The sequence below is a fragment of the Embiotoca jacksoni genome, unplaced genomic scaffold (assembly GCF_022577435.1).
Source record: "Embiotoca jacksoni isolate LCO1_2020_lvr unplaced genomic scaffold, fEmbJac1.0.p SCAF_8, whole genome shotgun sequence".
In the NCBI taxonomy this organism is placed as follows: domain Eukaryota; kingdom Metazoa; phylum Chordata; class Actinopteri; family Embiotocidae; genus Embiotoca; species Embiotoca jacksoni.
In genome coordinates, this window is record NW_027185436.1 from 5,578,043 (window position 1) to 5,604,313 (window position 26,271).

The 26,271-nt window shown below is 39.2% G+C and overlaps 3 protein-coding genes across 3 annotated transcripts; 2 read left to right on the forward strand and 1 right to left on the reverse strand.

The window, feature by feature from the left end:
• Window positions 1–3,451: 3,451 nt before the first annotated feature.
• LOC138191458 (granzyme A-like) lies at window positions 3,452–7,147 on the forward strand. Its single transcript, XM_069138299.1, has 5 exons — window positions 3,452–3,541; window positions 3,648–3,789; window positions 4,918–5,056; window positions 5,700–5,975; window positions 6,074–7,147. The coding sequence occupies exons 1-5, from the start codon at window positions 3,481–3,483 to the stop codon at window positions 6,230–6,232; spliced, it is 777 nt and encodes a 258-aa protein (XP_068994400.1). The 5' UTR covers window positions 3,452–3,480; the 3' UTR covers window positions 6,233–7,147.
• A 3,999-nt stretch (window positions 7,148–11,146) lies between these two features.
• On the forward strand, window positions 11,147–13,988 carry LOC138191484 (granzyme A-like). Its single transcript, XM_069138331.1, has 5 exons — window positions 11,147–11,225; window positions 11,381–11,522; window positions 11,886–12,024; window positions 12,792–13,070; window positions 13,159–13,988. The coding sequence occupies exons 1-5, from the start codon at window positions 11,162–11,164 to the stop codon at window positions 13,318–13,320; spliced, it is 786 nt and encodes a 261-aa protein (XP_068994432.1). The 5' UTR covers window positions 11,147–11,161; the 3' UTR covers window positions 13,321–13,988.
• A 5,350-nt stretch (window positions 13,989–19,338) lies between these two features.
• Window positions 19,339–26,124, reverse strand: areg (amphiregulin). Its single transcript, XM_069138558.1, has 6 exons — window positions 26,009–26,124; window positions 25,200–25,373; window positions 24,359–24,587; window positions 23,888–24,058; window positions 22,094–22,207; window positions 19,339–19,674 (listed from the first exon to the last, which is right to left on the reverse strand). The coding sequence occupies exons 1-5, from the start codon at window positions 26,043–26,045 to the stop codon at window positions 22,114–22,116; spliced, it is 705 nt and encodes a 234-aa protein (XP_068994659.1). The 5' UTR covers window positions 26,046–26,124; the 3' UTR covers window positions 19,339–19,674; window positions 22,094–22,113.
• Window positions 26,125–26,271: the final 147 nt, after the last annotated feature.

Consider the following 26,271-nt stretch of genomic DNA (forward strand, 5'->3'; position numbering starts at 1 on the left):
GCTCAAACTGGTGTGTCTGGCTCCGCCACTTTGGATTCTTTATCGTCTCCTTAAAAAAGGTAAGTCTGCCGTCTTGTGTCAGAAAATGAAAGTACTAAAATACTTCAAAAATACTCCTCATAACATATAAAACATAATGTTTTTATCTCCATTTCACAGAGTCAAATCATGATGTATTGCCAGTGGAGCTCTCGTTTGAGGACACAGTCATTGACCTGATCCATCAGAAAACCAGGGGAATCGGTTTAAATAGGGAAATACGAGCTATAGTGTAGGAAACATCCTTCATACTGGGATCTAGAAGACAGGAAAATGTTATTTAATCTATTAGGAATTGTCATGGTTTGTTTAGGTTAGGTTAGGTTAGGTAGTTACTTTATTAATCCCCGAGGGGAATTTTTTTTTATTTTTATTTTTTTTACAAATGCAAACATGAAATAGCCTTAACAAATTGAATATACAACACATGGAAAGAGGCGAGTTTCCACACCTGGCAATAGAGACCTGAAATGACGAAATAGACAGAAATGGACGGAATGAATGATTTGGTCAGTTTAAGGAAAACAAGTTTTTGAGAATCTGACCAGACATAAAGGTTCACGTATGTTTGCTGATCATGCTTCACTGCTCCGTTCTCCTACATTCATTTATACTCTACTAAATGTGAATATCTGGTGTTGTTTTTAGTTTTCTTATTTTGAAACGTAGAAATAGTATTGGACCTACAATTATAAAGTCAGAGTTATATCAGGGAGAGCAGTTCCTGGATTTTTTTTTTTTTTTTTTTGTAGTTTTGTGTCACATTGAGTTCATATCGTCTTATCCATCTTTTTCATGCTCAACGTTCTTCAGTGTTTTATTTTGAAATAATGTGTCATTCTGTAACTCATCACAGCCTGAGCTAAAGTGTTAGCGTGGAGCGTTGGAGCGAAGCAGCACATGGATGATTGCGGGTACTGATTTACAGAGGAGAATTTACTTTAAGATGGCAGCCTAATACGATATATATTGTGACTCTCACTTCAAAAATACAATGTACTAATGGTGCAACAAAGGTAATTAGAACCATGTTTATACTAAATGTAATTTTATTGTTAGCAAATTTGCAACTTCATATGACTGCAGCTGAGAATGAATGAAACATCCATGTTTTTTCATGTGAGGACTGAATCAGCAGCAAAAAGAAATGGCAAAACTTTAGCTACTGTGTTAGGTTAGGTTAGGTTAGGTTAGGTTAGGTTAGGTTAGGTTAGGTCAGGTTAGGTAGTTACTTTATTAATACCCGAGGGGACATTTTTTTCGCTACAGCAGCATACAGGAAGCAATAGCTAATAATAGAATAATAGAAAGCAATAAAATAGCTATTGTTATTTTGCATTTTAATTTTTTTATTATTGACACCTAACCCATGGGTTATCCCCATCAGTTAATTTATTTCAAAAAGAGGAAGTTTATTAAATGTTAAATGGTCCAGAGTTGGCTGACAACAGTAAATTGCATTTAGTGTTCCTGACCAGAAGCAAAAAAAAAATTTTAAAACATGAATTCAGTTAAACAATAAATAACAATTAAAGCTGAAAGGGAAGCGATAATGTAACAGCAAAGCCTGAAAGTATTAGTCATGCGATGAAAACACATTGCTTGTCAAAGTAGTCGGTATTTTTGTTATTTTGCACTTTTACTATGTTTTTAGTTCATTTGTTTTTTAGTACTTTTTTGGATACAGTATTTTAAATCCGTCCCCTGGGCATCTTGATGCATGCTTACAGTGTTAGATAAAATTATATATGTTGCCTCCCAAAATGTAAGGCTGCTGCAACTTGGTCGTATAGAAACATAATTTTTAGGAGACCGTGTTGATCACTCTCAACTAAAGTGTCAAATGTAGTCAAGCGTTTGGGGGAAATCTTACTTATTTAATTGTTTTGGACCCAAAGCAAACGTTCACATTTCAAAGCAGGAAAATAACATTGACAGTACATTATTGTGATTGATTGGGGGGGGGGGGGGGGGGGGGGGGGGGGGGATATGCCTCAGCTCTAAAAACAAAGTCTAACGAACAGTGATGATTGTTTAGGCAATAAATGTGATTTACATAAAGAAAGTGACCACATATCTTGCTGTTGTCACGTTCTTCAGGCCCTTAGATTTATTGTTTAAGCTCTGTGATGCATTTTTTTGTTTTCTTTGATGGCTGCTCATGTATCAATAAAACCGACTGTAAAATTGTTTTCTGGACTATTTTTTTTGCTCACTTAAAAAGTAAAGCAAAGAGAAGGACTGAGCAGAGATCTGAACTTGGTTGTTCAATTATCAACAATGTTTCTCCATAATCAGACTCCACCTTTAAATGTGAGGCCAAAGCCAGATGAAGGTTAGCTTAGCATAGCATAAACATGGGGAAAACAGCTGTCAATGTTCTGTCCAATTCAACTGTGACGTCACCCACTGACTTGTGAATGGCCGTTCTGAAGCCTTGAGTTTGGTATTTCGGTCGTCACCATCTTGCCAACCATCTGGATGAGATGCGGAGGAGGGATGGTTGGATCTGGCTCAATGAGGAAACTACGCCCTGCCCACCTATAGCGGAAACCTGACTGCTCCACATGCCTGTTAATCAAAAAGACTCCGCCCCCCCAAATAAAATGCTTTTTGAGGCCTAATATCTAATTGACAATGGAATCATTTTCAGATGGACCACCAGAAAACTAATACGGAGTGACTTTGGTGAATAACATGCTATGTGCTATCATTCACCAAAGTAAGAATGTACTGACTTTTTATTTCATGAGAAAAGTTAAGGGTCTATGGATCCAGAGGCTTTTTGGAGCCGCGTGGTGGAAGTGCACTTTAAGGCACTTCCACACTGATCTCATTCTTCTGACCTACAGGGTACGTTCACTTTCATATACAGTCTAGTTTTAACCAGCTGATGGCTGCAGTTTGATATTCAACACTCTCATCCAATGCTCAACAAGAAACTGGGAACTTGAAGGCAACATAAAACATATCTTCCAATTCTTTCAGCAATTTACCTTTCCTCTGAGTTTATTTTAAAATTTCTTGATCATTCAACTCTCCGCCTGGTTTCGCAGAAACCGGTGTGTTGAGCTCTCACCATTTCCCCTGAATCGTAAGATGACATTATGAGCAACATTCACCAGTGTAGCCGAGAGGGTCTACAGCACCCAGCGCAGCTAAGTAGCTGTTTCATGACGTCTGTTAGCTGCATCACATTTAAAAAGCTTCGACCACACAGACGCTGATTTTAGACACTGACTGGTTATGATTAGGCTACTGGAAAGTGTTACCATAGGCTTTCAAAGCGTCAATAGCGTAACGCAGTTCCCACGTCTCTTTCACATGACTCATGCACTTTTAAGGTAAGACCACATCCTCTCAAGTTAAGACATAAAAGACAAGATTGCATCGAGGTGGGTTTCAGTATATTGTCCATCTGATCAAAGAAGATAAGAAGAAATGTTCTGCCTGAGGGATTTCACCCTTTGTTTCTCATGTGTGGTTCTCATTGTCCAGTCAAGTGAGTATTATTTTCTAGAGTACATTCATTTACTGAGTAGTAAATAATAACGTTCCTTTTGGAGTTAATGTTTTCTCTGCATGTTAATGATTTGTTTTTATTTTAGCTCATGGTTCTGAGATTATTGGAGGGCATGAGGTCCAACCACACTCGCTGCCTTTCATGGCTCTGCTGGAGACTGAAACACCAGTCTGTGGAGGCATACTGATCGATCCAAAATGGGTCCTGACTGCTGCCCACTGCTCAACGTAAGAACCTGAAGCACACATTTCTGAAAGAGTCAGATGTCTAAATTTTGCAATGTTTATTTTTAACTGATTGAGTGAAAGCGATAGTTTAACACATAGTTAAAATCTGATGCTAGTTAAAATAAAATCCTATTATATGTTAATAAGAAGCATAATCTGTGCGGCATTATGTTTGCTACTGAAATTGAGTTGTATGTAAATGTAATTTCCATTAAACAGGGTTGAATATTTGATCTTTTGTTCATGCTTTTGCTCAAGTAATAACCTAAGTTGTCACTACCTTAATCAGGAAGAAAAGCATGTAAGACATAGATGAGACGGTTTTGCACACAGACTTGAACTCAATTACAATGTTCGTGTTCTGGGGTCAGTAAGCTTTTCTTTATGGGACAGATCTGTTGGAGAGAATTTGATTTATGAAGCGGCAACAGCCCAACAAGAATTATCTCAAACTGAAAAACTACTTGTAAAGAATACAGAATGGACAGACTTCAGCCAATAATAATAAAAAAAAAAAAAAAAAAAAAAAAAAAAAAAAAAGGTGTTATCAAGCACAAATGTCACTCACTTGACGAAACCACAGAAGCCAAAGGGCTTCTGTACAAACGTCTGAACTTTAACTTTCAGTTTCCAATTGCGCAACAGCATATAATGAGAAATATGCATGAAATTACACATTCATTGTGATCCCAATAATGTTATTTCACTTTTATAGATGATTGATTAGCTGACTCATGTTTATTGCACACTGCATAAACATCAGACAGACAGCAGATCTATAAATGCATGGCTCTGCTTATATAAATTTATTTCGGAGAGTGAACATATCAGCTCACATCTGTGAAATTCAGTTTTACATGTTCACCAGCTACCACACAGTCATGTCATCTCTGTTAGAAGGCAAAATCTCCATTCAATACTGGTTGATGGGGAAAAATGCTGTGCAAAGTTTCTCCGAGTCTCAATGAATCACACCTCTTCCTGACTCATCAGATGTGCCGATTCGCATACGATGAGGCAACTGTGATAAAGGCATCATTTTATCATTATTTTAGACACTCATTGCCTGTTAACCTTCATCTTAAATAAACTGTAATTTAACACTAAGCTGTGTTTTTGCTTTTTCAGCATAAAGAAAGTGATGCTGGGGGTGCACTCCATCAAACAGAAGGAAAAAGATTCCAGACAAATCCTAAAGGTGGGGAAACGTATTCCTCATCCCTGCTATGATGAGACTGACATGGTCAATGACCTCATGTTGCTCAAGGTAAGGCGACATTACAAAAGGGATGGTTGCTATGATAAACTTAAGTGAAGCAAAGATGCAACAATCTGAATTGGAGAGTGGATCAAGATGAAAGAAACATTTATCCAAATTGTAAAATGTCCAGAATCAAGTCTTCCTTCTCACCCAACATCTGGAGGAAGTTTTCACATGTTCATTTCTTTTTGCCTTGACAAGAACAGTCTCCTACATATTAGTTGGAGTCTGTCTTGTCCCAGCAGTATTTTATTCAAAGTGCAACAGCTCAAATATTCACTGAAACCAGAAAGGGATGGCACATTTGACCTCTGCCTGACTGTCTACATTAGTTTACCCTGCAGTTTGACTTGGTTTAAAAATTGTAGTCTTTCACTTATGTCTCAACAGTGTGTAGCTTTGTCAAATATTCTCACATAGCTTATCATTTTGCCTCACAAATAAATAAATCAGTCAGTTGACCTGCTTTAAATGGCTTTGCAGTGATATCATACACAGAAACTGATACAAAACATAAAAACAAATATATGAAATACGACTGAAATTTTATTGGTAGGAACAAACTATGCAGAAAAGAGGTAGGACTAAAAGAAATGTTTATCCATTAATCTTAAAATCCATGCAACTTGTTTTTTTTTTTTAATTTCAGCTTAGCAAAAAGGCAAAGTTAACCAAGACGGTGAAATGGCTCCAGTTGGAAAAAACTGTCAGAGATCCAGCAGCTGGCAGCAGCTGTCTGGTGGCTGGATGGGGAAAAACCAGCAACATTGCGAAGGGAATGTCAGACGTCTTGATGTCTGTCAATGTGACTGTGATCGACAGAATGAAGTGTAACTCTCTTGAATTTTACAACCTGAAACCTGTTATTACCAACAACATGATATGTGCTGGTTCAGAGAATAAGAACAGAGTCGACACCTGTCATGTGAGTTCAATGTTAAACAGCCTCTCGGCTCCACGTTACACCTTTAACTGCTGTGAATGCCTGAAAATGACTGACGTGAGGTTGTTCTCTCTCTGTAGGGGGATTCAGGAGGGCCGCTGATATGCAACGGTGCGCTAGTTGGAGTCACTTCTTTTGGACAGAAGTGTGGCGTGGCTAAAAAACCTGGAGTGTACGCTTTTCTCTCCGAAAAACAACTGAACTGGATCAAAAAGACAATGAAGTCCTCTGAAATATAATGAACCTTTTCTTTGAAGAATTAATTTCTATTATTAACCACTTATTAACTATCTTTGTATCTCTTTTATCCCAAAAACTTTTCTTAGTGGAACCTTTTTTGTAGCTGCAAATGTTAGCATGACCAGCTCACTTTTTTTTTCTACCTCCTCCAAAACCCAAATATAAGAGCATAAATGTGGCTGAATCTTAGCTTCTTTCCATTGTATAGTAACACCCAGGCATTACTGCCAGAGCCAAAGGGCACCTAACTCCTTCATGTAGTCGGGTAATGACGGGTTCATGTAGTCGGGTAGTGACGGGTTAATGTCTACAGGTAACGTTAAGCAACCTCATTTATGACCAGCTCATCCATCGCGCAGTGTTTCTAAACTGTGTAACCTTGTTGTGGAGGCGGTTAGAGAAGGTCGGCTAACGTTAGTACTTCCTGATCCTGACTGGATTTTCAGGCGTTTACACTCTAGTGACTTCGCTGATGTTTCCATCAACAGTTTGCAGAACACATCAGTCAGTCCTCATCCCAAACACCTTTTCTCTTGTAGTATTAACACTGAAGACATATATGAACAAGTTCACAAACTTAGCAGCCAAACAGTTATGTTAGAATAAAATAATGGTAAACCTGCATCTTTCAAACCCTTTCAGAGGGCTTTTGTTTAACCAGTTTAATAACACCAGGCAAAATTGTGACCGCTTGTTTCTGGCAGCTCTTAAAGTGAAGTTGTGTGGTTCGGGCAAGAAATATAACTTTTAAAAGAAAAACTATTTGGGTTTTATTTAAATTTATTGAAGTTAGATCAGTTTACTTTCTGTAGAACTATCATACTTTGTACATGTATAGCGAAAGAATTTCCCCTTAGGGATTAATAAAGTAACTATCTATCTATCTCTATCTCTCTCTCTCTCTCTCTCTCTCTCTCTCTATATATATATATATATATATATATATATATATATATATATATATATATATATATATATTTATCTATGTATTTATCTAACTATGTATCCTCCTATCAATATATTTTATACTGCAATTATACTGCTTCATATTGATTTTGTAACTCTTTCACCAATCACTGTGGCGACCAGGTATAAAATCTAGTATTTTATAAAGGCAGACAGAGAAATAAAAAAGGTAATTGTATATTTCTTTCTTGGCCTTTTTTATGTGTACTACTACAAATCATTAAATAAATAGCTACTAGTTATTTCACATCAATGGTATCACAAGTTTCTGATGCAGTCTCCTGGTTTCAGTGTTCAAAATATAATCTTTATTTGGTGTCTCAGTAAACATATCTGAACATTTTGTTGTGTTTTCTTTCCTCCATGTTATTGGGTGAGTAATAGTTGATACTAAATGCAGCGGGGGAATGAACCCCGCTATGTCAGGGCGTGATCTGTATAGTCTTCAAGTCTGTATTCCTGAGTACAATTAACCCCTGTACCTACATCAGTGTGTATCTTGTCACTTACCTGACTTGACCCTCTGATAAATGTGGGCAATACAGGTATGTTAGGGTGGGCTTCAGGACTCTCATCTTTAACACAGTGGCTACCTGAAGAGTGATGTGGTCTCAGACATTAATACATAGACAGTATATAAAAGTGGACGTAGCTTCTAGGTCTGTAAAATGAGGTCCGTAAAGAAGTGCCTTAAACCGCAATATCACCGATAGCTGCTTCCAATCAACTTCTCTCATGTCTCATGTCTCTCATGGGGGGCATGTCTGTTTGACTGACAGGCCTGTGGTGCAGTCAGGTTTCCGCTATCGGTGGGTGGAAAAATGGTGTCCTCAGTGTGGTGGCGGGGTGTGATTAGCTCAGCTGCAGGGGTTAGAGAGTGGGAGGAGCGGTTCAGGGAACGGTGCCGGGCAGGTGTAGTGAGCACAGCTGAGCCGAATACCAATTGATGAGCACAGCTGAGCTGGAATGAACTGATGAGCTCTCCCCTATAAAGGGGAGCAGGGAGAAGGAGGAAGGGAGGAACAGGGTGGCACAGAGACATTGTTGTGTGGGCCGGGCAAATAAAGGCATTTTACACCCAAACGTCTGACTGAGCGCGTCGTCTGTCTCCAAGGAACCCCCACGGCAGCTCAGACCTGCTACACTCAGGTTCCCAATCAAATCAAGTCAGAGCCCTGCTCGCTCATCTAAATATGGTCACTTCTGGCTCACAAATAGCAAGATGGCGATGCCAAAATCTGAAATTGAGGCTTCAGAACAGCAGGACACAAACCACTGGGTGACCGCTGGTTACCGCTTTCCTATATCGAGACTGGCACAATCCCTCCCTTCCTTATACCTAGTTGCATAACTTGGAGGCCCCTACTGTCAGGTCAATTATTGTACAACAAAGGCAACTGTTTATTTTAACAAATGCATTTGGATTCACAGGCATCACTTCAATAAGCTCTGCTGAGTAGTGAACCACAACCTCTCTGTCAGTGTCTTTTTTTATGCCTCCTCTCTCCCCCCCACCCTTGCGTGAGAACTGAACTTCTGCTATTCTTCATGTCAACCTAGAAACCTTCAGACGGGGGAGCGACTTCTTGGAACATTTTGGTTTTGTTTACAGTGAGTAGGTCACCTTACCCAGCAGATCAGCACATCCGGGTGAGAAAGAGAGATTGTTGTCAGTACACTGTTCTTCAGCCTAAAGCATCTTTTTGCACTTTTTAGAAAATGGTAAATACATTGAACACAGGGATTTTTATTTTTTTTACCATCACCTACTCTAGGGCAACTTCAAAATGGTTCTCTTTTGAAATTGTATAGCAGAGATAACCTACAGTATCCTTCCAAACACACAAAGGGAACACTCAACCTGTTATTAGTGAACCCACATTGGTCTCCCCTGTATCTTTAAATCAATGCTGAATAAGATAACCCTCTTTACTTTAAGCTTACCTGGGGCGATACTCTAAACACTCACTTTAAGAGTGTCACTGACTGTTTAACAGAATAAATAACTCTTTCCCATAGTGTCCAACAATAAGTCCAACACAGCGTTGAACCAGGTCGGATCGCTGAGATGGTGTCTGGATGGCGGGGAATCCTAATCCTCACCACGCTGCTGCGCCGTGTTGGTCCGTGGGATGATGGTGAGCCCTGTGTGGCCGCCACAGGATCCTAAAAATATCTCCAGGGTCCTGGCAGGAGGCTAAACGGACGATGCCCTCGATGCTTTTATCTTGCCGGCTATAATCTATGACTCTTCACAGCCACGGTCACGCGGTTGGCGGCTCCACTGTACTTTCTTCAGCGGTGACTGTCTTCACTGAATAGGACTATGCTACACCGATTTATCTTCGCTAAAGTGTCTCAGTCCGCGCGGTCTAATTTTGGTCCACACTTCCATTTATTGTACCGAACTGTTGCCAATGGAGACACACTTCAAACACGCTCCTTACTACAATGCTAACTTGCTAACTCTCCATGAGCAAACCTCGCCGGCTCCATGCATCTAGCACTTAAACCGGAAGTGTTTGCATCTTTCTGATCTGTCCCACACGGTCGTTCAGTATTGTTTTATCTTCCCCAGTTAAAAAACTTATTGCAGGGAACTGAAACAGACTTTTTTCCTTTAGACAGATCTCGCTCTCAAATCGTTCTCTTCCGGCTCGGCTCGGCTCGGCTCGCCTCCCCCTCTCCGGATAGGCTGCTCAGACCCTAAATCTTAACTCCGATCAGACTAGATAGGCTCACCCAGAAGACAAATTCACACCACATGGCTTATGTTAAGACCCTATGTTGAAGTGCAAAATGTTGCACTACGTAGGCCTGCCTTTAGTCAAATCAATGACTCAAGGATGGTACTTAACGTGTTGATTTCCAACTAAAAGGACTGTTTACCATTGTCACCAAAGTTTGCAAAGACACTAGCATTAGATTTTTTTTTTCTGCGATACTGGATCTAAAATCAGGCATATCCAAACCCCAACCTGTAAAGCAAAAGCCCAACCATGAAAAAACACATCCACACAAGATCAAATAAAGTGACCTGGACTACAAGTTTGAAGCCGACCTAAAATTTGTCTGACTTGTTTATTCTCGCAGGTTTAGTTTTTGTGCAGTCAGTAAGCTCAGTGTAAATCATGCTTAGCTTCAACATCTCAGCATTTATACAGCTGACAACACACAGTTACAACATGTTGATATGCATGAGAACGTGTTAGTCCTACACTGACGGCGCTGCCTTCCTGAACATGAACATGTCAAACTAAACTTCAGCCACAGAGTACTTAGTAGAAATGTCTGTTTTTGTTGTTCAGCCTGACAGTGTTACTGGTGTAAAAATAACCCTTAAAACAGATAAGATGTGGAGCGGAGGTCAAAGTTGTTGTTTTTTTAGCATGATAACCATTTGAATATAGTGATGTTTTGACATTAAAGACCAGCAAAAAAAAAAAAACTACAAAAAAAACTATAGGACGCAAAGCAGGAATCTGCAGGAGTAGAGAAATCACCTTCACAGTGCTCTGAGTCACGATAAAGTGTTTCTCACGTATAATGATTGAGGCAGTTATTAATAGTTCGAATGAAAATAACCACATGTATATTCTCACGTGCCTTAATGCGATTCATAACGTGACATTATAAATGTAGCTGTAGGTGTCGATGACACCCTCCCCTTCTAGTTGTCCCATCCAAACCTACATGTCTGCACTCAGTGAAGATGTGTACTGCATCGTGTATGAAAAGCCTCCACCACACCGCCACTGAATAAAATAGCTAAGGTTACTGGTAAATGGTGAATATTACCAGGCTGCAACAGCATGCGTCTGCTAGGTCATGTTTGTGTCCATTTTGCTGACTGGTGCATCTCTGTGGTCAGACCACATCCTTTGAGCTGAGTACAAAAAGACAAGTGTGCATCGAGGTGGGTTTCAGTGTCTTCTCCATCAGATCAAAGGAGATCGGAAGAAATGTTCTGCCTGAGGGGTTTCGGTGTTTTTATCTCGTGTGTGGTTCTCCTCATTGTCCACGCAAGTGAGTCCTATTTTCTATACTGCAATGATTTACTTAGTAATAATTTGATCATTCATGTAAAAATTGCAGAATGCAAGTTCATGTTATTGAATTCTTTATGTACTCACTCACCTGCTCTTTTTATTGATGACTTGTTTGGATATTTTTTTTCTTAGCTCATGGTTCTGAGATTATTGGAGGGAAAGAAGTCCAACCACACTCGTTGCCTTTCATGGCTCTGCTGAACAGCGACACACACATGTGTGGAGGGATGCTGATCGATCCAAAATGGGTCCTGACCGCTGCCCACTGTTCAGAGTAGGAACCTGAAGTTCATTTCTAAAATGGTCAATTCTCAGAATATGCGATGTTTATTTTTTTACTTCATTGTGTGAAAGGTAGTGCATAGTGACAATTTAAAATTACAGTAGTTTGAGTTTTAACGTGACATAACATGAGGTTAATCCCCCCCCCCCCACCCCCCCCCCCCCACCCCCCCGCCCCCCCCAAAAAAAAAAAAAAAAAGGAGAGTCAATGAACATTTGACTGATTGGTAAAAAAAAAAATTGCAACTTTGCAGATATGCTAATCAACAATATTTTCTTATAATGTTAATAGAACAAATAAACCAATTGGCATTATGTTGTAATTTAACACTAAACTGTGTTTTTGCTCTTTCAGCATGAAGAAAGTGCTTTTGGGGGTGCACTCTGTCAAAGAGAAGGAAGAAGATTCCAGACAAGTCAGAGATGTGGGGAGAAATGTTCCTCATCCCAGCTATAATAAGAAAGACAAGGCCAATGACCTCAGGCTGCTCAAAGTAAAGTGACATTACACTCACTGATAGTTACTACAAACCTAAGTGAAGCAAAGCTGCAACAATTTTTTTTTATTTGCTAATGTTGTTTAGACGGGAGAGAAAAATACTATTAAAAAAATGTGCTCCAAATTTACTCTGAATCCAGAAAGAGACGCCACATTATTCATCTGCTTGTCTGTTCACATGAGTTTCCAGTGCAGAATATAGCTTTGTTTTTAAAATCGTAGTCTTTCACAGCACTAATGTCTGTATTGTGTAGGTTTTATATCTTTGTTAACTGCTCTCACAAAGCTGGCCTTTAATTTTGCCTTGAAAATTGTCAATCAAATGTGCTAAATGCGCTGTATACCGTGAACATATAAAGGGACTTGACTTGAATTAAATGTCTTCACCGTGAAATAGGTACTGTTACAGTCTAAAACTGTGTAGTTTTATATTTTGTAAGAATTACAAAAGTCTACAGATATTATAGAGGTTCAATTCAAACACATTTCTAAATAACTAGTCAAAGTGCATTACTAGTTCTGAGACTTTGTTACCAACAGCAGTTTGGTTGACCTCTGACCTCCACAGCCCCATGTTATTATAAATTTCTTGATACAAAATTTACATGGTTAGAAAGAAGGATGCTTAATAAAAATATTTGCATTTGTATGTCCGTACCTCAATCCCTTTATCCATTTAACTACATTTTCATTTTTTATAAACTCTACAAAGGCAATGTACAGACAGTCATTATCAATATGCAATGTTCCTTTTTATTTCAGCTTGCGACACCCGTGACAAAAACCAAGACAGTGAAATGGCTCAAGTTGGGTAAACCCATCAAAGAGCCAGCAGCTGGCACCAGATGTCTGGTGGCTGGATGGGGATTAATAAAACAGAAACCAGAACCGCAAATGTCCAAAGTCCTGATGTCCGTCAATGTGTCTGTGATCGACAGAGTGAAGTGCAACTCTGGTAAATATTACAATCACAAGCCTGTTATCACCAGCGACATGATATGTGCTGGTTCAACCAACAAGGAACAGGCCGGTACCTGTAAGGTAAGGTGAAATAAATTACCTGTCAGCTCCACCTTAACTGCTGTTAATGAGCCAGAAAATGATTGTCATGTGTTTGTTCTCTCTGTAGGGGGATTCAGGCGGGCCGCTGTTGTGTAATGGAGCACTAGTTGGAGTCACTTCTTTTGGAAGACAAATTTGTGGTAAAATACCTGGAGTGTTCTCTTTCCTCTCAGCAAAACAACTCAGATGGATCAAGGAGACAATGAAGTCCCCGAAATATAATGAATGAGCAGGCGTCAACACACTCATGAGCCAAAGTTAGGTAGAAGGCGAGCTAATCAAGCCAATGACCCGTTGTTTAAAGAATTATGCTTTTGGTAAATGTCTGTTATCACTGCTGCATACTTCCAAATTTGATTTACCTTTGGGATAAGTTTCTACTTTTTCCCAGACTTTGAATATGCTATCATTTTTTATATACTCTCATCCATGACAGCAGTGCTCGGCGATGTTACACAGCTTTGAAGGTTAGATAGGTAGGTAGGTAGTTACTTTATTAATCCCCAAGGGTACATTTTTTTTAATATAGCTGCAATTCAATTTGTTCCTCTTTTCATGCACTTATGTTCCTGCTTGCACAAGTATGTGGATTCTTTTTTTTTAATCAAATCTAAATTTATATTTTCATCCAAATACCTGAATGTATGACTCCAGACTGAATATTTTATTTTTCCACCAGTAACATTCACTAAAAGTAAAACCTGGCAAAGGCATTTTTTTAATCTCAAAGATTTTTCATTCAGTCACCCAGACACATTTATCACCTCCTGCATTACAGGCTTAAATTGAAATTTGGGCTTCAGTTGAGAGCTTGTGAACATTTTTTATTCTTTATGCCTTGTTATTTGCTCATTATTGCTGCTTGAAAACCCAAGACATCGATACTTAATTAAAGGCTTTGACAAATTCAAAAGGTTTTCTGCCTCTGTTTTTTTTATGCTTTATGTGTACAGTACGGTGTCGTTTTCAAAATGTGTTCTCGTCCTAGTAGCTTCTCATTATTTCACATCTTTATGGCATCACAGGTTTGTGTCAGTCCTCTGGTTTCTTTTGAGATCAGTGTTCAAAATTTAAAAAATGTTGGTGTTTCAATCAGTAAATATAACAAAACATATTTGCCTACTTAGATGAAGATAACTACAAAAAAGGCTTACTGCATGAGACAGTTGCAGTAAGGTCAGAGAACACTGAGTTCTGAAAGAAGAAAACAAACAAACATGATCATGTACTTACTCAGATCAGACCACAGAGGACAAATTCATACCCTGTATGTGAAGACCCCAAACAGGAAATGAGCAGTATGTTGCAATGTTGCACAAGGGCCTGTATTCAAATACTCACCGAGACATTACCAGTAAGAACATGTCAAATATGTTACAACAAATTAATAAAAGGAAATCTTTGTCAATAAAGTTGGCAAAGAATAATTTTTGAAAGGATTATTCATCAGTGTCCTGAGAGCTGACAGCAGCTCATTAATCTCTCTGCTATATTTTCTTACCATTTAAAATTCTTTTGGTTTTGTTGATTCACTGATTACATCTATACACTTTGAAAAGCCGACCTTCAATGTGGCCGTGAGACTCAGTTTTCTCACTAGGTGGTGCTCTCTGCTACAGTTAGTGGTGCAGTAATTTACTGAACAGTGATTCCACCAGCTCAATGTGTTACACGGAAAAAGGACTTTATATTAAAAAAAAAAAATCATCAAAAGAGGTTGATAATTGAAACATCTATGTGACACCTATTCTTCCTGTGGTCCACATTTACAACACTTAGAATATATCATCTAATTTACAGCCACAACTGTCCATAGTACTTACAACAACTGGGACAAAAACAGATGCAATAACTTCAACACATATCTAGAACAAGAGCATACAGCTGTATATCTGTGTTTTCCAACCTTTCGACCGTGGCGCCTTCAAACAAAGACCAGAGGTTTCAGTTGTTGTGACCAAAACAGTCAAACGGAGACTTTTTGTTTGTGCTCCGAGGATAGTTGTAAGATTCCTGAAGAAGTCATTCACAAGACTTAACATGAACATTATGTGTACTTTTCTATTGTTTTAATCATCTTGAGCAGCAGGCCTACCCAAGATGATAATCTTAATTTATGGGTAAAATAAATAGTTATAATCTGCAAAGATACATTTAGGAAACTGGCTCAACATGCCATTGGCAAATATGTTTGAACTCTGTGTTATCTTTGACCTTTTTGTGGGGGTCATGACCTATGGTCAGGTTTTACATACACTTTTTAGAGAAGCTGAAGTAATCAGCGAAGCACTTTATGTGCCTCAAAGATAAAATAGGATATGTCCCTTTACTGCACTAAAATTTCTGAAAATGCCGAGAATTATGTGACACATTTTGTTAAGTTGTTTACTCACATTATCTCAAATGTTTCCAACAATGTTTAAACAGGTAATAGATCATTTTTATGAAAGTAATGGTCTGTTTCAATGACATTGTCCCCTTCACCCCCTCCACTTGCAGTAACTTCAGAGAAACACCCTGCTGCTATGGGGCGACTAACTCTGGCTACTAGGGGCTGGCTAACTCCAGCAGCTAAAGATCCATGTAGCACTACCTCCAACATGGCAAATAAACTACATTTATTACCTACTGTATGCTATTATCACTACAGGAAGCAACAGAGCTGAACATAAGACTGCTAACTGCTAAGCTAAACATCAAATCTCATCAGGAATGGTGGTTGTTTAATGATGAAGAAAATATTGGATACAACTCCCATAATCCCACCTGACTTCATGATGTCAAATTGATGCTGCAGAACTCACATACTGTTTCTTTAATCTAAGACAAAAGCAGGACCTAAAATATTTTAATGTGCTTCTTTTTACTCTGCCAAAATGCCTCGACAAAATTGGGTGTGATTAATGCTTATTATTATATCATTAAAAGTTAAATAGAAAAATAGAAACTTGGAGTCTACTATGAAGCCCAGTAAGTCTATATTTAGGCACTGGAGTGCACTAAGATGTACTAAACCACTAAGCACAATCTGGAACTGAGGATGATGGGACTATTATTCATTTTTCAGGTATTTTGTTATTAACAAAAGTTCTGGATGAACTAAAATGTATCTGGTAAACTAATAATGCTGCCAGGGGAAAGTTTATGGACAACAAAAGATATTACAGTGCGTCTTCTGGGGAACATGACTGTCAAAACATTTTAAACAAAACCACAAAGGTCAACCTCAGGATGGCGCTAGAGAGAAACTCGGGGGATCACTACAGTCTTTAGGATTCATCATCTGGATACACTGAATGTCTGCAGAACATTTTACAGCTATTCATCCGATACTTGTTGAGATATGACAGTGTGTGAAAGAAACTGATGATGTGGCACCTACTGTAACACAGCTGGTTTAGAGCTGGTGTCATTACACTGAAATAAAATTCTATGTAGGAAATGAAATGTAAAAACAAAAGGTTCCCTCGGCAACTGGCCTGCTCTCTTGTAAAAATGCCAGAAAAAAAAAAAAGTTACCACACCCATGAAATTCCAGCATGTCCTTTATTTGATCTCTAAGTGAATTATCACTGACCAGCCATCTCCCTGTGTGTTTACTCTGTTTCCATGGTCACCCACTAAAGCATGCAGGCCCACCTCCATGACACCGAAACCATCAAAGCTCACCACACCCACATTAACGTATTTTGTTAAAAGGATGAATGCACGAATGTTTATGAATGTTTTTGGCATGATTAAATAGACATTTCTGCCGTCGCGCGTACACACACACACACACACACACACACACACACACACACACACACACACACACACACACATCTCCTGTGAGAGTCAATGTTTACCTGGGCTTGCATCACCTGTGTGTGTTGAATGAGCTTCCCACCTTGCCTCACCTTTCTCTCATAGTGACACAACGCACACAAACACAGTGAAACCTTGTTTTATAAAGGAAACTGGAAGCTGTTGCGTCCCAGCAGGTGAGTCAGAGTCTTTATAGGCCAATCAAAGAACAAATATCCGGTGTCATATTGACCTGGATATGTTTAGAAAGGAAATGTTCAGATTTTTAAAGGAATTCGAATTTTGGGAAATATACTTTTTTTTTTATTGTGGAGAGTATTAACAACAAACTCAGACACTGCAATTATCTGCCTGTTAATAGAACAGAGGTTACAGAGATAAGACAGCTTTTTTTAATCTTTTTATCTGACTGGGCAAGAAAAGAAGTAGCCCAAGTGTCTTATATAAAATCTCAAAAACACATCTAAAGCCTGTATGCTGAACGAGTTTTTGCTCACTGCAATTATTCATCTAGCCATGGGGTGATCCCAAGGGGCAAACAACCATGACATCACTCACTGGTTTGTGAACTGATGTTCAGAAGATTGGCATTTCGGCCTTCACCATTTTGCTGTTTTGGAGCCAGAAGTGACCATTTTTATACAACCTGGGGAGGAGCGAGCAGTGAATCGGGATCAATCTGATTGGGAACCAGAGGACACTATGGCCCGCCCACCAATAGCGGGAACCTGACTGCACCACAGGCCTGGCAATCAAAAAGACACGCCCCTACACATACTGCTTTTTGAGGCTTAATGTCTAATTAATGATGGGATGATTTAAAATGGACTGACAGAAAACTAAGAAGAAGAAGTGACTTTAGTGAATGACACCGATAAAGCCAAAGCCTTTTTGGAGGAATACTCTCGTGGCCCTCAGTGGTATTGAACTTTATGGCACCTCCACATCGGCTCCACTTGTCAAAACTCAGAAGCTGTGTCCACTTTTATATGTGTATCTGTGGGTGATCCCTTCATAGTATACACTGTAAGAAATATATCCTCCTGTGCTATAACATACAAAATGTCAAATGAAGCTAATGTGAGACTTTTAGCCAGATAAAGTGGGTTTCTTCCAAAACTAGCGAGCTATGCAATTCTCTCACATTATTAACCGTTGAGCTGTGGCAGAGGGATGCAACATGTATATTGTCAGGTTTTGTCAGGAAAAAAAAGTCAGTCTGTCGGTCACAGGCTCATGTGAAGTTCTGTATGGAACTTTTTTTGTATCAGAGGATGACTATGAATTTTTTCACACATTTTTTTCACATTGTTTTTTATGCAGCCCTTCACAGCCAGAAAGGGGAAAAGAAATGTTTATGGTGACCAACAAGTCTTTCACCGCACACAAGGGCATGAATTCTAAAAATCTAAGACTTGTGAGTTAACAGAAGTTTGACTCCAGTCTCATAATACTAATATATCAAGATGTTGAGAGAAAAAAAAGACTTTTTTTCAGAATTCTGTCTTAATGTTATTCTGCAGCTCATGATTTATTATACTTTTGCACTTTTAACCTCCTTCTACACACGGTTTGACTAAAGTCAGATTATATAATAGCCGGTTATCCAAGTAAAATGTGGGTCAGTATATTAGATGCTATATGTTTACTGGTCATTTGCATGTAAGATTCCCATCCTGCCAATTCAATATTTAATTTTTTTTTTTCATTTTGGAGGTGCGTGTGTTCATGGTTTGTCCCCAGCAACTTCTCACTGAAAATGAATTGCAGGTGTATAAAAAGTGTCTTGACATTTTTCTTTTTTCTGCTTTTTAAAGGTCAGTGTCTCCTGACTGCTATTTTGTGCTTAATAACAAACCTGCCTGGGAAACTGTGCATCTCTTTGAACACAGTCTATTATTGTCTCCTTTGTCCTCAACCTCATTATGTTCAAGTCTTTGTTTGAATCTGTGTTTGGCCAGACCTTTAATTTACCCGCACATTCCCAAAATAGCTCAGACCAGACACTCCTCCACTTCTCCTGTACATCAATGCTTCATTTATCTACGTACAAGATTTTGACATTACACTGTGGAAAGTTTTTTTTTTTTATCTCCCCAGACACTCACACACATGCACGCACGCACGCGCGCACACACGCGCGCGCACACACACACACACACACACACACACACACACACACACACACACACACACACACACACACACACACACACCTAAAACAACTTTTCAGTCTCTCATGTTTTTGTGTTGTGTTCCCATGATTCTCTGAATTCCCCGAGGCTTTCTGAGAGCGTCTCCCGCGGTCATTCTTGTCTGCTGAATCAGGTGTTTGTGTTAGCAGGTTGCTGAGCCATGACATGCATCCAGAGATACAAATGTCAACACAAAATGCAGGCAGAGGTGCGTGAAGAAACAACACTTTCACATAACACTAAGAGACTTTATTAGTGATCAAATTTCACCCCTTTTCCAGCGTGAGATGAAGAGTGTTTCTCTGACCTATAACAATAAGTGCAATAAATAAAACCAAACCTACAGAACGTCAACAGGCTGAATGCTCAGCATCCGCACATAAAGACATTATAATAATAGTCAAACATACAAACAAGTCTTACAGTTATCAGCAATAAATAATCACACTAAATAAATTACACTCTAAAAAGTTCTGGACAGTGTTTTTACACAGAATCTAGTGAAGCCGTCTATTCGCTCTACTGCTTCCTCAGGTCCTCGCACTCCTCTGTTCTTCTTCGACTTTAAATCATGCATCTGGCTGCGGAAAGATAGAAATCAAAGATCAACAAATGTGCAAACATGGAAACTACAGAAACTATTTTGATAGAAAACAATGAAAAACAGCTTCAATTTCAATTCTGTTAATGTACTTCCTGCTTGCTTTTGCAATGACTGTCAGCACAAAGGAAAGCTTTTTAAATGTGTGTGCAGACTTGTTCTTTGTGTTTATGGTATCTTTAGATTAATTTTAAGGTACAAGGATGTGATTGTCAGAAAAGGAGATAACACCATTGATGATCATACGTGTTTTAAAAAAATCCGAAAACACATTTGCAAGAAAAACAAAAACAAAAGCAACATCCCTCTCAGATTACAGACCGACTTTCTAATTCAATTTTGACCCAGTGTGCTTGCAGTGATGAGATTATTAGGAATATTTTGGGTGTGTTCCATTTTAGTTTCAACTCCAAATAAATGCTACAAATAATCTGGCTAGATTGTTGGCCAGGTCCTCGGTGTAATTATCTATCAACTCCCGTATTTCTGCAATTCCTTTTGTGAGTATGAGCAGGTAGAAATAATGAGCTATAATTGTAAAAATAATTAAATAATTAAAGGTCCAGTTTGTAGGATATACTTGGATACAAGGAAATGGAATATAATATTCATGATTATGTTTTCATTGGTGTATAATCACCTGAAACTAAAAATCGTTGTGGCGTCCACGGGGCCCGCCATGTTGCATCGCCATGTTTCTACAGCAGCCCAGAATGGATCTAGATCCAGAGAGGGCCTTTATAAAAAAAATATTTTTCACACTTTGAAGTGAGGGATGTTTCCTTAGTTGCAAATTGGCAACCTCGCGGCCAGATACCACTAAATCCTACACACTGCTCCTTTAAATGCATCATCAAACTATTCATAGCGTGCAAACCAACAAGCATCAAGTGACTGCAGTTTACGTTTCCAGCAGAAAAGTTACAGTTTTTCCCGTGTTAGTTAAAACTGCCTCTTTCTCATTGGTTCCCAGACTTGCTTTCTCTCGGATAGACACTGAATGGCACACAGACGATGGGGAAAATGCGGCTGAAATCTCTGTGTCTAAACACGTGACGCCTGTGTGCGTATGTGCGTGTGTTGGATTTGACTGCATGTAAATGGGGCAATGAAGCTCCTACAGCAAGGTCATCACGTGCACAGTCGGTGTGTCACTGCTGGTATTGTTTGGACACACAGGTGAATGTGTCCGACGGAGCGTGCGACTTTTCTTTACGCTGGTATGCAGTGCGGAGACGGGACAGGCCGAGACACCTCTGGCTAATCCAGGATAATTCCTCCAGTGGGGATCCCTTTTTGCATGATACCACTCGCTGTATTCAACAAACAGCAACAACAGGCGTAAGGGCTCTTCCGTCACTCTCTGCCCACTCCTTCCTGTTCGTCTTAAGCCTCACGTGAACAGAGGTGAGACGCCGCCCTCTGACGACTTAAGCAAGACTCTTGGAAGAAATACATCAACATAATATTCACCAATAATAAAATATGGGGAAGCCTTACTGCATGTCCTTCTGACAGCGTCACAACCATTACTAGAGCAAATGGTTTTAACACAGCATAAGCTTGGTGAATGTATTATTTGGTTTTATTTTTTGAGTCCCGAGGATTGACCTCTCACTGAGCCCCGCCCACCTTTGTTATTGTTGCTATGTCGAGCATAAACTGCACACGTTTCTTTACGTTGTCAACATTTTTTGTAATTCTCAAAACAATGGTTCGTTCATTTTAAAAAAGTTGGGCAAAAGCAGGTTTCACATTTCTAATCCGTGAATGTGCATTTTTTTGTATACAGATATGAAGCACATTTTCACTGCTGTAACACAACAGCTAGCAAAGCAAACCTACGTACTGCAGGTTTTAACTCAGACTAATGATTCAAAATGTCTCATTTAAGACAGGGACTCCGTAAAGGGTCCTTTAATACCGCACTTGATTTCCACACATATTATATCCCGCTAAAGACAAAAGCAAAAAGTTTGGATGAAATAATATAAATAGGGACCATCACCATAATTCTTGTATTGCAGAGCAGAGCTACAGTAGTCCTTCAATTTTAACTATGACAATGAAAATGTAAAATATGTTAGCTATATTCGATTAAGACTTTATTGTTCATATTTAGAGTAAGTCAAGAGCTGCTAATGTCAGCCTACATTCTGGTAGAGCGGTGACCCGGACAGGCTCCGATACATCGAGACACAGTTGTGCTGGTTGTGAATGGTTAACATATTCTGTAATACCACAAAATAGTGTCGTATTAAAGGTCACTGGCTTTGGAAGTAACGCTTACTTGCTGCTGATGTGGTGCAGTATGCAGTGCAGTGAATGCTGAGCTGTATAAAAAAGTACGAGGCGTGTGTTTGTGTGAACAAGTAGGTCGAAACGTCAGCGACACCTACCTGGTCGTAACATGACGTCCTCACACCAGAACATCGCTGATGGGTTTCTGCAGCTTCTCTTGCTCCGACCCAGTCCCAAGGTAGGACGCCAAGAAGTTTTTTTGTGATCTGTAACTACAAAAGAAATTCAACATGAGCATAAAAGAGCACAAACGCTCTCGTGATTGTCAGATGATTGCAGCAGTGAGTTGTTTTTAAAGACAGGATGGAAGAGATCCCATGGAGACAAAAGAGTGTGTTGTGATTTGGCAGTAAATTCAACAGATTATATCCCATAAAGTGCATTGATTTATCAGAATTAACCCTCTTCCAACCTTGTTACTTGGATCAGAGATGTAATTTAAGGTAGTTTAAAGTAAGGAGCTCAACTTTCTCTCCCTAACTGTGGCTGTAAAGCTTTAATTGCTGCTGCTTGGCGTATTTGCAGCGTGTTGGACTCTTGACTTTGTCCAACATTTAATCAAATGCTGTGATTTAGTTACATATTGATAAGGAACTGTGATCATACAATGACTTGTCACACTGTTACAGTAAGTAATATAAGATGGTTCAAATGAAGCAGGAGTGACACATAGTCTGATGAAACACAATGAATGGTCAAGTTGTAAATTTCACTCCAAGTCTACAAAAAAAAAGTAAAAATGAGACATTTTGTCTGGAGAAGTCTTTGAGTCCCTTGTGAAAGTGGTGAGCAACACCTTTGGGTGTGTTTGGGTGTGTTAGTGTGCCATTTGATGTGTCAATGCGTTCATATGCCAAGAAGTGTTTGAGGGCAGGATGCATGGACTCTCGTGTGTTATGTTGGGATTCCCTGGGTGTGGATGGTTGTCTCAATAATCTTCCCTATAATAGCTTTAAAGAATAAAGAAGGATAAAAGGACTTTAGAACGAAACCACTGGCATCAGGTGTTGTCTTTATAGAGTTTCAGTTTTGGTGAAAAGTGATATCAGATCACAGGGACGCAGGTCACACTGATAAGCAGTATCATGGGATTTTAAATGCAACCCAGTTCAACCCAGTTCATGATGTTTTATACAAAAGTGGTGAAAATGATTGAAGCTTTTTATCTGCACTGTCGCTCAGTTAGCACTTTTTTTTTTTCTTTTTTTTTTTTTTCAAAAAATATGGGCATTAATAATTTTGGAAAACACGGCACAGACTCGCAGGCACAGTTCCCACCCCTTTTTATGAATTAGTATTTAGGAGCTTAGTAAGTAAAAGTAAAATATTATAAGTAAAAATCGGAAAAATAAGAAGTTCAAAAGGTGTTCAAAAACTAAAATGAGAGAAAGATAAATAAGAGAGTAAAATGAGTAAAATCTTTGAAGCTTTGATATATTTCATCAGCTAATTGATGGTAAGGCATTGATAATGTGTTACTTTTTACAACTAATTGGTGGTTAAAAGAAAAGTATACCAGTTTTATCTTTCTTTTTACGTTCTATTTTAATTAAACTAACAATTCTATGAACTGAAATATTCCGCTATATTTTAGATTTGTCCGATAACCCATTTAGTGGAATTTTTTCCTCTTCACCTCCTGTCTTTCTTGGGGATTGTTGAGTGCCAGTGTGTATTAAAATGTTTATCAGTGACACTTGTTGGGAGGATACTTTTTTTTACTTCAACTTAAACAGCTGACTCCAGCTGTGAACTAGTTGCTGCAGCTTTAAAATTAAAATAAAAAGTGCATCTTTGCCATGTGTGTGTGTGTGTGTGTGTGTGTGTGTGTGTGTGTGTGTGTGTGTGTGTGTGTGTGTGTGTGTGTGTGTGTACATGGCTTTCAAACTCACTGAGCACATGTCATGAGCACGATGGCGGTGCAGCTGATCACTGACAGGACCACAGCGATGATCACCAGGACCATCTGCACCAGCTCAGTGTTGTTGCCCTGATCGGACGCGGTTTTCACTGTCTCCAGAGTTTGGATCCCACAGCGCTCGCCGTCGTAACCTTTCATACATCTGCAGATTGAAAAATTAAAAGGACAAACTGATCAGCCCAAAAACAAAACAAAAAAAAATCACTCAAAATCAGTAAACACAGTTGTATTTTTCAAATTAAATTCTCATCTTAAACATAAAGTCGTGTCATTTTTATTGTTGCCTGTTATTGTTAGTGTCTTAAGAAATAATATGAGCACAATTCACTCTAAAACTTTCAGTTTTAAGAGGGGTATCTGATTTAATCAAAGTTAATGATATCCTGTTTTTAACCACAGAGCTCATATTCACACACACAAAGTGAACTGAGGCTGTACTCACATGCAAACTGGCTCGTGCAGACCCTCGATGTACTTGCAGTAGCCGTGAATGCAGTAGCCCAGGTGGGTGGAGGTGCAGGGATCCTCGGTGGTGCTGAGGGTGGATGTGAATCCGTTAGTGAAGACCGTGTGCTCGGGGTTGAAAGCAGTCGTGCTTTTGCTCTTGTGTCTGTTCCTCCTCTTGCCTTTGCCTTTCTTCTTCTTCTTCTCATCTTTACCGGGCTGCAGCTCTGTAGGAGGGGAGGAGAAATTGCAAGTAAAACTGTCACAGAAGTTCATGGTTCCATTTCAGGTCTCCAGACTGACGGTTCAAATGGTTTTCCATGTACAAAATAAACCAAAGATGAATGACTGGATGGTATGTTTTTCGATGACGACAAAAAAAGGCTAATTGTTATCAACATTTTCATTCCCACATTTCTGGTTGTATGTTACTTTTGTGGCAGTAAAACAAAATTACAAGATTTATAAGTCAAGAAAATGAACTGACTGGATTTATTACCATTACTTAAAGCATGTTTAGAGGAAAAAGTTTATTCTTCTGCACTTCTTGAAGATAATTCTTTTTGATGAGTCTTCCAAGTACCCACTAATCAAAAGCTATGTGGCGCCATCGCTGGTTATTCTATATTATCATCTCGTAACTGTCAACATTCTTCAAACTAATGTAAGGTACGTCAATTCAAGGTGTTTAAGTCATGTTAACATTTTTTTTGTTCTCATTAGACTTTAAAAAAAACACTTCTTGGGCTCATTTTTCTTCCCTTGATTATATTTTGGAAAACAAGTGTTACTGTTCACGAGTTGAATTACTCAGAAGAAAAGAGTTTTGGTTGTCGTACCATGGAGGCTAAAATTCTGGTTGTCTACCCCTGAAAGTTCGTCATCTATTTCCGTCTCATCGTCGTTGCTCAGCGAAGCCTGGAGGCCCTCCCCGGAGGCCGGACCCCCTGTCACTCTGGTTAGTTCACTTGAGTGTGTGGTCTGGGATCCCTGAGCAGCCAGAGCACTGCAGACTGTAAAACCAAAACAGAAAGAAAGTCAGGAGCGATTTAGGTCAACGTTTATGTTACAGGATACTGTTCAGTGTGGTGACCATAGAAAATGAAGAGCAGCCTTTCAAAGTTAGAAATACCACTAAAACTAAATCCTGTTGCCATGAAGAGATGAAATAAACTACAATTATCCAGAAAACTTACTTTTCTGCTTCAAAGGTGATAAAGAAGAGTATAAAATTAGAAACTGACACAGACAGCGGTCAATATTTTAGTACTTCTTCACCAAGAACATAAGGCAAGTTACTTTTCTGACTCATCACTTCACCTTCAATTATTAAAAGTGTTCTGAAACCAGTACAACCAGTCCACATCCAGAGCTGCACTACGCCGATGATGATGAATAGGATTCGATCAAAGGATGATGAAGTATTTGAAGTATGTTGACCTCACGCAGCATCTGATAGCCTGCTGCTCTCCAATTCTGTTCCCTCGAACTCCTGAGGATCTTTCTCCTGTCTGACAAGTCCTCACCTGCAGATACATGTTTTTCTCTCTCGCCCCTTCCTCTGCCCTCGTACTGTTTTGCATTTCTCTTCTTTCCATTTCATACCTGCACACACACACGGAAAAGATAAGCACAAGTCCAGACTTACCGAAGCACAGGAGACAGGTGAGGACGAGAGGGTTCATATCCCAGGAAGAGTGATTTGTGTACGACGGTCTTGCGCTAATCTGAGTGTGTATGTGTGTGTTGGGAGTGTGTGCTTGTCCCCTGCTGATAGAGATTGTGCTTTGCTCTCTTTACCTCCACTGGGTGCAGCTTTTATAGAGCAACGCCTGCCTCTCAACTCCAAGGAGAGCGAAGGGTGTGTGTGTGTGTGTGTGTGTGTGTGTGTGTGTGTGTGTGTGTGTGTGT